Source organism: Athene noctua, chromosome 1 (assembly GCF_965140245.1).
Source record: "Athene noctua chromosome 1, bAthNoc1.hap1.1, whole genome shotgun sequence".
In the NCBI taxonomy this organism is placed as follows: Eukaryota; Metazoa; Chordata; class Aves; order Strigiformes; family Strigidae; genus Athene; species Athene noctua.
In genome coordinates this window covers 115,773,623-115,783,641 of record NC_134037.1, presented here as the reverse complement: position 1 = coordinate 115,783,641, position 10,019 = coordinate 115,773,623, and the positions used below count along the sequence as shown (strand labels likewise).

The 10,019-nt window shown below is 59.5% G+C and overlaps 1 protein-coding gene across 2 annotated transcripts; it reads left to right on the top strand.

Moving 5' to 3' along the window:
* The first annotated feature begins 1,242 nt into the window (after positions 1-1,242).
* Positions 1,243-8,053, top strand: PAX1 (paired box 1). 2 transcript variants are annotated; one of them, XM_074926743.1, is made up of 5 exons: positions 1,243-1,435; positions 2,505-3,134; positions 4,197-4,339; positions 4,598-4,817; positions 7,370-8,053. In XM_074926743.1, exons 1-5 carry the CDS (start codon positions 1,432-1,434, stop codon positions 7,459-7,461), a joined length of 1,089 nt encoding a protein of 362 aa, XP_074782844.1. In that variant the 5' UTR covers positions 1,243-1,431; the 3' UTR covers positions 7,462-8,053. The 2 variants fall into 2 exon arrangements, with proteins under 2 accessions (XP_074782844.1, XP_074782836.1); XM_074926735.1 differs by lacking the exon at positions 1,243-1,435 and having other exon boundaries at positions 2,040-3,134.
* Positions 8,054-10,019: the final 1,966 nt, after the last annotated feature.

The window sequence follows — 10,019 nt, the reverse complement described above, 5'->3', positions numbered from 1 at the left end:
CTGCTTTTTAATCGATCCACTCGTTTTTCCCCGATGGCCGTTTTTCAGTGCTCGGGCTGCACCGGCTGCTCCCGCGGGCGCGCAGGAGTTTAAACCCACGTCTCGGGGGAGGATGGCGGGGGGGAGTGGAAGGGGGGGCGGCCGGGTGGTCACCGCGTGGGGACTTCTCCCCGTGCCCGTCCCCGCAAGGATGGCGTGCCCCTGGCAGGAGACTCCGTTTGCCCCTCCTGCCTGCCGCTGCCCGCGCTGCCGGTTGGGGGACCGGACCCCGGGGGGGTGGGAGCTGCCCGCCCGCCGCTGCCCGGCGCTGCTGTCCGCCTCTCCCCCCGGCACCCCCATCGAAAACCCGACGAAGAGTGTGTTTTCGATGCGTTTTTCTCGTTTTCTGGATGCTTTCCTCCCCCCCCCCTCCCCCCTTCAGTCGTTTGCGGGAAAACACTCACGATCTTGCCATCGACCTTTCTTGGAGGGGGGGGAAAAAGGCCAGAGGAATCCCCCAAACGCTCGTCCCATCCACGTTGTACGAGGTTGCTATTATTTGGGTTAGAAAAAGGCCGATTTCGATGCCAGGTGGGCGGCGGCGGGTTTGCCGGGGACGCCGGACGGGGAGGGGGTCCGGCCTCGGCACGGGTCACCCCCCCCGCTGCTGAGCGCGGCCCCACCCCACTGGGCCCCCCCGGCAGCCGACGGCTCCCCCCAGAAGCACGAGACACGAGAAACCCCCGTCTTTTTTTCCCTGAGCCCCTGGCGATGTCCCCGCCAGTGTGTCCCGGCCGTCGGGGCTGGAGGCGGGGGGCAGGTGCCAGTACCGCGCCCCGGCCCGCGCGTCCGCGTCCCGCGTGGGAACGAGCGTGGGAAGGGACCTTCCCGCCTCAAGGTGGAGGGGGTGGAGGGGGGGAGCACGGGGAGCCCCACGGTCGACCCCACTCCGCCTTCCCGCATCCCTAAAGTGGGCCGGGGGGAGCTGGGGGGGGCGCATCCCGTGGGGCTACTGAGGGCAGACCGTGCCGTGGCGGAGCGCTGGCCCCGTGGGGGCGGGCGGAGGGTGCCGTGTGCCCCCCCTCAATCCCCCGTCCCCCCGTCGTCCCCCCTCCTTCTCCGCGGCGGCCGCGGCCATTTAGGAACCGCGCCGGAGCCAATGGGCGGCCCGCGGCGGCGCCTCCACCGTGACGGCCGAGATTGACGTGTTTCCCACGTCAAATTGATCCCAAGTAGCGGCGGGGGCTCCCCGGGAGTGGGGAACCGGGCCGGCGCCGTCAGGACACCCCCGCCGCCCCGCCGCCGGCTCTCGCCCAGCCCGCCCGCCCTCCGCCGCTCCCCGGGCCCCTCTATGCCGGGCCGGCGGCGGCGGCCGGTGCCGGGGCTGCGGCGCGGCTGGCAGGCGGTGCCCCCTCCCCGGGCACTGGAGCGGGGCTCCCCCGCCGCCGGGCGATGGGTAAGCGCGGGCGGCCTCAGGGAGGGCTCCGGCCGCGGGGAGGGCTCCGGGACGGGCTCCGCGGTGTCGCTTGGCGGAGGGGAAGGGGAGGGGAGGCGGAGGGGGGGAGCACCGGGTTGGGGGGGGGGGGGGGGGGGGGGGCGCCGGGCCGGACCCCCGCCCGCCGGTCGTCGGCCCCGTGGCTGCGGCGCGGCCCTCCGGGCCGTCGTGGTGACGGGCGGGGGTCCGGCACGACGTGCCCGGCTTGGAAAGGCGCTCGGCTTCCCCCGTCCTCCCCGCTTGCCTTCCTCCGCCTTCGTTCTGCTGTCGTCCTTGGGTTTTTTCGCCCGTTCTCGCTGTTTCTTTCTTTTTCTTTCTTTTTTCTCTGCTTTACTGTCTTTTTTCCCCCCTCTCTTTTTTCTTTGTCCCGTCTTTATTTCTCCCTTTTCTCCATTTCTTTCTCCTTTTTCCCCCACTTTTCTCCTTTCCTTTCTTTCTGCTTTCTCTCTTTCTTTCGTTCTTCCTCTTTTTCCTTCTTTCTAATTTTCCTTTCCTTTCCCCCTTTTCCCCCTTTTTCCTTTTAGCCCCTTTCCTCCTTTTCCTTTTTCCCCTTTCCACCTTTTTCTTTCCCCCCTTTTCCTTTTCCCTTTTATTCCCCTTTTCCCTTTATCCCCCTTCTCCTTCTTCCCCTCTTCCCCCTTTTCCCCTTTTCCGCCTTTTCCACCCCTTTCCCCCTTTTCTTTCCCCCTTCTCCTTTTTCCTCCCTTTTCCTCATTTTTCCTCCTTTTTCCTCCCTTTTCCTCCTTTTTCTTTCTCCCTTTCATTTTCCCCCTTCCCTCTCTCCTTTTCCTTTCCCCTTTCCGCCCCCTTCCCTTTATGCCCCCTTTTCCCTTTTCCTCCCTTTCCCCGTTTCCCAACCCTTCCCTGTCCCACGCCCGCTTGCCGCCTGGACGTGGGGCCTGCCGGGTAGCCGGCGGGGGCCCCGACTCGGGCGGCGGCGCGTCCCGGTCCCGTTCCCGGTCCCTGCCCGCCCCTGCCCGCCGCCGGCGGTGCCCCTCGGGCTGCCCGCCGGTAACGCGCCCCGCCGCAGAGCACCCGTACGGGGAGGTGAACCAGCTGGGCGGCGTCTTCGTCAACGGGCGGCCGCTGCCCAACGCCATCCGGCTGCGGATCGTGGAGCTGGCGCAGCTCGGCATCCGGCCCTGCGACATCAGCCGCCAGCTCCGCGTCTCCCACGGCTGCGTCAGCAAGATCCTGGCCCGTTACAACGAGACCGGCTCCATCCTGCCCGGGGCCATCGGCGGCAGCAAGCCGCGGGTCACCACCCCCAACGTGGTCAAGCACATCCGAGACTACAAGCAGGGCGACCCGGGCATCTTCGCCTGGGAGATCCGCGACCGGCTGCTGGCCGACGGCGTCTGCGACAAGTACAACGTCCCCTCCGTCAGCTCCATCAGCAGGATCCTGCGGAACAAAATCGGGAGCCTCTCGCAGCCCGGCCCCTACGACGGCGGCAAGCAGCCGCCCCCCCAGCCCGCCCTGCCTTACAACCACATCTACCAGTACCCTTACCCCGGCCCCGTGGCCTCGCCGGCCGCCAAGATGGGGGGACACCCCGGGGCGCCCGTGACGGCGGCCCACGTCAGCCTGCCCCGCTCCTGGCCCTCGGCGCACTCCGTCACCAACATCCTCGGCATCCGCACCTTCGTGGAGCAGACGGGTGGGTACCGCGCCCCGGCCACCCCGGGCAGTGATCGCCCCCTCCCCTCCCGGCGAGCAGCTCCTGACACCCTCCCCCCCCTCCCGCTTTTTTTTTTTTTTTTTTTTCCCTTTTTTTGAATCACCGCACCCCGCTCGAGCAGGACGGAGCGGCGGGGCCAGATGCGGCGAGGCTTCAGACATCTTGAACTTTTTATGAAAAATGTGGAAAATATTTTCATAGGGATGATAGATTGCCGACCGCAAATTCGGAGCCCTGAATTTCTCTTTGCAAAGGGGAAAAAAAAATAATGGAAGGGGATAAAAAAGGGGAAGAAAACAAATCAGGGGAGAGGTAAAAGGGAGGGAAAAGCCACCTCAGAAAACAGGCACGGCGCTCTCCGGGATCCCCCCGAGAGATTGCCCTGGTTTTCTTAAAACGCATCCCGGGGTGAAGGACGGGAGGAGCGTCGCGGCCCCGAGCCCCGCGCCCGGCCTGGCTGTCCCGCTGGCTCCGGAGGGGGGGACACGACACGGGGACGTGGCGGGGGCGAGGGATGCGAGTCCTTTTATCCTTCTAAAAGCCCGAGTAAATCAACTGCATGCGTTTCCCTCCGCGCAATCATTTATCTTTAAAATTCCGATGTCACTTTTATAAATCTCCTTCGTCAGAAGAAAAATTTGGCCTCCTAAATTATCGGATCATGGAAGTGAGCGGGAGGGGGGCACATGGCGCGGAGACCCGGGCAGAGGGACCGGATTCGGGAGGGGGGGAAGGGACCACAGCCTCTCCCCCCGGTGGGGTACCAAACCAGGGTACACCTAATTTTGTCCGTCAAGGCCGAGCCTTTCCCAGGTCGCCCCAGCCCTGGGGGAGCGGGAGGCGAGGCGGATCGGTTCCCCCTGCCTCTCCGCTATCCCCATCGGGTTTATACGAAGAGGTACTTGTAAACCCGGGCTTTCCTCACTTTTCACCCCAATCCCCGCTCCGGGGGGACTAAACCCGGCCGGGCCGGTCCGCGGCCGGGTCGGGGTGGGGGTGGCGAGGGCTAACGCTAACGGAGCCACCGCCTCTCCTCCCCAGGGGCTCTGGCTGGCACAGAGGGGTCTGCCTACCCCCCCAAAATGGAAGACTGGCCCAGCGTGAACAGGACGGCCTTCCCCCCGTCCCAGGCGGTCAACGGCATCGACAAGGCTGCCATGGAAGGAGATATCAAATACCCGCCGGTAACTGCAGGGGAGGGCAGGAGGGAACAAGGGGGGACAAGGACGGGACAAGAGGGGGACAAGGGGGAGCAGGAGGGGAGGAGGGCGATTTTTTGTTGCTCCCATTACCCCTCTGCCCGGTCTCCGCACTGCCGCGGCCAGGCGGGCCCCTGAGGGGTCAACCCCGATACCCAGAGCCGGGCGGGTTGGTTTCGAGCCCCCTCCCTGCACAACGACGTTCCCCTCGTACCCTACATGTCTCTCTGTGCCTGTCCCCAGCCCGCCCCGGGGCTCTCGTCGGTGGGCGGCTTCCTCCCGGCCTGCGCCTACCCTCCCTCCAACCAGCCCAGCGTCTTCGGCGGGGCGGCCGGCGGCTACATCCCCCCTGGCCCCCCCTGGCAGCCGCAGGGCAGCCCCTTGGCCCACCACGGGCCCGGCGTGGCGGTGCACGGCGGAGACCTGGCCACGGCGATGGCGTTCAAGCAGCCCGGGAGGGAAGGTGAGCCGCGGGGGGGGATGTGGACGGGAAACACGGAGGGGACGTCGCGATCACGCCGGGTGCGGCGCGGGGGGCGGCTGCGGACCCCTCCGGGGCCCCGGCAGAGGCGGGAGAGGAATGGGGAGGGCTAAGGGAGTTGGTGCGGGTCCCCCACCTTCAGGCAAAGGTTACCTCGCTGAATATTTTGATTATCTATAATATTTCCCCCCTCCCATGTGGGCTCTGGGGCTGCCGGACGGACTGGCGGCTGCGGCCCCCGGGATTTGCCATGTCGTCACCCATACCCCGGGCAGACCCGGTCCCCTCTGTGCCCCCGCTCCCGCCGGGGGCTGGGAGCTCCCCCGGTGCCTCCCGCCGCAGTATTCGATGGGTCCCGATCCAGCCCGCGACCAGCGCCTTCCCGCCCAGCCTCAGCCAGCACATCCGGATTATAAAATAGAAATCAGCTTTTCTGTTCATTCGCACTTGTTGTGCTCTGGAAATCTACAGGGAAGCGGGAGAATTTTGGTCGAATCCTTCGGTTTTCGTGTCCCCGTCCCCCGTCCGTCCGGTCCCGTTCCCCCCCACCCCCCACCCCGGAGGCGGAATTTGCGGGGTGCGGCGGAGCAGGGCCGGAGATGCGGCTGTTCCCCAGGTCCTCCGAATATGAACAACGATAAAAAGACATACTAACGGCATCCATCTTACCGGGAAGCCGTGCGCATAACGCAGAAAAGGCTCGACTAGGAATTATTAGTATGATAAATGCCCCTCCGTGGGGAGTACTTAAAGATAACCCCGCCATGAGAATCATATGAGTGTGATTTGAACGTCTGTACTAGAGGCTGTTAATTGGGACATTTCTTTTGCTAATTATTTCGGTTCATTGATGGAAGCTTTATTTCCTCGGTAGGCGGTTTCGTTTTAAAAATCCCAACTCTCCTGTTCCGGGTATAAAATCCCCGTCGAAACATTTCTTCTTTTTCGTGGTATTAGACTTCCTATTCGTTTTCACGTTTGCAATTAATTTCCCACTTATTAGTCCATTTCTTTATTGGTTGGGGGTGGTGGTGTTTACTTTGTTTTGGTGTTTTGGTGTTTTGGCTTGTGTTTTTGTTTTTGTTGTTGTTTTTTGTTTTGGTTTTTTTGGTTTGGTTTTGACCTTTTTTTTTTTTTTTTTTTTTTTTAAATACGACCCTTTACCATTTCTAACTACGGCAACCTGCTGCGAGTCCCGGGGATGAGTTATTGCGAGTATTAATGGGTGAAAATAGGTAATTGTAAACCAATTATTTGGAAAAATAATAAGGAAACGGGGCGCGAGAAGGTGAGAGAGAGGAAGGAAAGAAAAAGGGGAAAAGAAAGAAAAGGAAAGAGGGAGAGCAAGAAGGAAAGAAACAAGGAAGGAAAGAAGACAAGAAAAGGAAGGAAAGAAGACAAGAAAACGAATGAAGAAGGAAAGATGACCTGCCCTTAATTTAATATATTTTTCTAGGTGTTTTAGGTGACTGAGATTTCTGACTTGCCAGTCTTCAAGCTGGCTCTGCCGAAAGGCCCACAGACTTTCTTTAAACATTTGTGGGTTTTGGTTTTGCGTGGGTTTTTTGTTTTTTTGTTTGTTTGGGTTTGGTTTTTTTTTCTTTTTTTTCCCTTAAAATCTTTTTTCCTTTTTAACAATTTAATCTAATTCGGATTAGTTTTCTGGTTCCGTTACTTATCTGGGACAAACCAAATATTGGATTATCTGGCAAAACGCTCCACCCAGCCCTGAGCAGGGGGGTTGGCGGAGGAAGGCCCGCTGCCCGCGAGGAGGTGGGGAGAGGCAGTGGGAGTGAAAGGGACAGAGAGAGTGAAAGAAAGCGGAGAGCAGGCAATAAATAAATACGGAGAGAGAAATAAAACACAAACTCAGCCAGACAATTTCGCCCTCCAATCCAGACCGTTTCCAATTCACAGCTGTGATTTCCCCAGAAAATTCTCCCTGCTTATCCCAATGTCCACAGCGGCCCCGGGACACTTCGCACCCCTCCCCACCCCAAAGGCCCATGTGTGGACGGTGAGGGGGGATCCACAGGGCCTGGCTCAGCCTTGGGCTGTGCTGAGGATAAGCTGGAGCTGGGGAGAAGCTGAACAGGAGTTTACTTACAGCTGGCAGGTTGTGCAGATGCACTCCCCTTCCCCATCCCCTTCCCGGAACTGGTGGGACATGTTCTTGGTGTGGCTGGGATGGGTCTGGGTCACCTCCCCAGGCAGATGCTGACCCCTGGCAATGGCAGAGGGGCTCTGGCATCACCACAGTCCCTATCGCTCTGGGGACTGATCCCCACTTTCCTCTCTGTTTCCCCTGGAGAGGTCTGATACATGGAGTCTGGCAGCCCCTTTCAGAAGGGGTGGCTTTCCTGGGGACAGCTCGATGGGGCGCCCAGAGGGACAGAGCCACTCTTGGGGGGCTGTTGGAGGATGGTCCGTGTGCAAGCAAACGTGGGGTGTACCTGGCACCAGCGATGTGCTTTGGAGTCAATCCACTGCCTTGTTGTTGTCCTTTATTCCCCCCTCCTCTACCCTTCTTACAGCCGTGGACAGAAAACCTACCAGCCCTGTGGGGAAGTCTCCAGACCCTCTAAATACCATCCACGGACTCTCTATCCCAGCATCCTCTTCCTAGAGCCACGGAGCAGCACTCTAGGGACAGTGACTCTTGGAATAAGCACCTGCAAGCTGTAAACGAAGCCCAAAGTGCCACCAAACTGTACCCAAAGTACTACCCGCCTCCGTCAGGTGCCTTTGGGGACGTGGAGACAGCCTGGTGACAATCTCCCATGGCAAATCGCTGCGCTGGGGCGTTCACTCATACTGCCCAGAGGGACACTTTACATTCATTGGATCGGAAAGGGGTGACAGAAGAGACTCAGTCTTCCTTCTTTATTTTGTCTTTTTTTTTTTTTTTTTTCCTCCCCATTGCTTTCAGTTTTTCTTTCTCCTCCTCATGTCCCTGAAGACCACTGGATGCAGGGCAGCAAATACCTCTGTCCCCAGCCATCACTTGGAGTGTCCCTGGCTCTGTTCCAGCCCAAGGGAGCCTGTTTCCTCCAGAGAATGGTTTCTGGCTTCCCCAGGCTGCGGCCAGACAAGCTTCACGATGAAACCCTCTCTGTCCCAGCCTTCCAGTGCCTCTGCCCCGGAGTGCAAATGGACCAACGTGCCACAATGTTTTACGATATATTTTTATAATAACAAACCTTAATAAAAAGTGACTACCGTGGGCACATGCCACTGACCTCCTTCCCCCAGGATCTGGCTGAGCACCATGGCTTCTGCTGGTGTCCCCCAGCCTCAGGCAGCATCTGCGGGTTGCCTGTGAGCAGCTGAGAGGTGGGATCTCAGGGGCACTTGGCTGGGAGGATTTGCTCTGTGTCAGGTCTGGATTCGTGCACCCACCCACCCAGGGGGGGCCTGGTGTTGCTGCAAGCGCATTGCAGCCCTGCTCCCCGTGCCTAACTGTGCATGCAGATTCACGGTTCCCCTCCATCAGGGGGGCCTATGGCCCCACGGGATGACTCCTGATGTTACAGGCCAGCTCTGGACACAAGCAGGGAGGTGGGCAGACACCCCCCAGCCCTGGGCTGGCTCCCACTCGCTTCACCTGGCCATGGGTGAGTGGGGGCCTGGCAGCAGGGCTGCCCCTCACAGCCCACCCACCGGCGTTTGTTATCCCCCTCCTGTCCAGCCGTCTGGGACGTGTTGAGGATGGGCTCCTCTGGGCTTTTGCATTCCCTGCCTCCACCAGCCGCTGCCATTGGCTTTAGTCCCTTCATTGTCTGGAGAAGGGGAAGGTCCTACAGCTGGGCAGGGAGGAAATATCCTGGCAGGAGAATACACGCCTGGGTTTTTGTAGAGAGTGTGTCTTTGTGGGAGGGAGTGAGTGAGAAGGATGCCAAATTTGACATCCCACCCCAGGAAATTATTTTGCCTTCAACCTCGGGGTGGCAAAGTTCAGTTTTGCCTCTGCTGTTGCAATGCCTCTAGCTAGAGCTGGTCTTTGCATCTGACTACAAAGCACAGGAGGGAAAAGAGGAAATTTTAAGTAGGCAAGATCTGCCACCAAGCTGCCACTGACTACATGTTAAAGGATGTGAGGACAGACGACTCACCTGAAACAGATGACTAACACCTCTGGCTAGTCTCCTGCCAGGTTTATCCATTTAAAGTTACATTTTAGTATGTGACAGAGCAGCTTTGGAAAAGATGACTGACAGCAACTCTCTTAAAGCTGGAACACAGCACACATGGCCTTTCTGTCTGCCCCAACACCACAGCAGCCAGGGAAATACAACCCCTCCCAGGGAAGAGGGGAGCATGGGGACAGCCCAAACCCTGCCTTTCTCGTCACTCTGCTGGTCTGGGAGGTCAGAGGAGCCCTTCACATCCCCAGCACTGAAACTTCACTGCTCATGAGCCTGAAGAAACTTGTCTATCCTCTGTATAGGGCTCCCCTAAAGCTCTTCTGCTGGGGAGCTGGGAGAAGCCGGTTCCCCATGTTGAGCTCCTGCACTGTGGAGGGGTCTAGGTAAATGGGAATGCCCACCACCAAGGTGGCAGCCCATTGTAAAAAGGCGGAAATAGCCTGAGAATACTATGCTGTGTCCCATAGGCAGCTGTTCTGTTCTGCCAGCCACGTTTAGCCCTGAAGCACCTTCTGGTTCCTAAAGCCCTTCAGATGCTTCAGGGCTGGATGCACCCCAAACCCACCCACCTTCCAGTGCTCCATGTTCATGCTGGTACTTGTTGTTAGCTGGGTTTGCAGCACCCTGCTCTGTGGGGACCCAGCTGTGACCCCTCTTCTCCCCCACCCCATGTGGGATGGGACAGCACTCCTGCACCCCACAGAGACAGGACCAGGGCTCTGATGGATATCTGGGATGAGCGAGGCATGAGGGCTGGAGTCGGACCGAGATGTAGCATAGGGTCTGATCCTTTTAATTAGTGTCCTGCTGGGATGGTGCACGAGTGCCCGAGTTATTCCCTTCCAAAGCTGTCAAGAACCTGCCAAAACCCCTGAACAACAACTTGATGCTTAGCATCCGCCACAGCCCCGTGGCAAAGACATCCTTTCACAAGCGCTTGCTGAGCACACGTGGCCAGAGGAGTGCTGCATGTGGGCAAGGCACCACACCCCAAGCTTGGGGACCCAGCCTTGGGGCTGAGATCACTGGGGCTCTGTCC

Bases quoted from the DNA above. Each gene is read 5' to 3' on its own strand.
- PAX1 (XM_074926735.1), top strand. From the start codon at position 2,291: ATGCCCCCTTTTCCCTTTTCCTCCCTTTCCCCGTTTCCCAACCCTTCC. The intron at 3,135-4,196 runs GTGGGTACCGCG...TCTCCTCCCCAG, and splicing joins CACCTTCGTGGAGCAGACGG to GGGCTCTGGCTGGCACAGAG. The intron at 4,340-4,597 runs GTAACTGCAGGG...GCCTGTCCCCAG, and splicing joins GAGATATCAAATACCCGCCG to CCCGCCCCGGGGCTCTCGTC.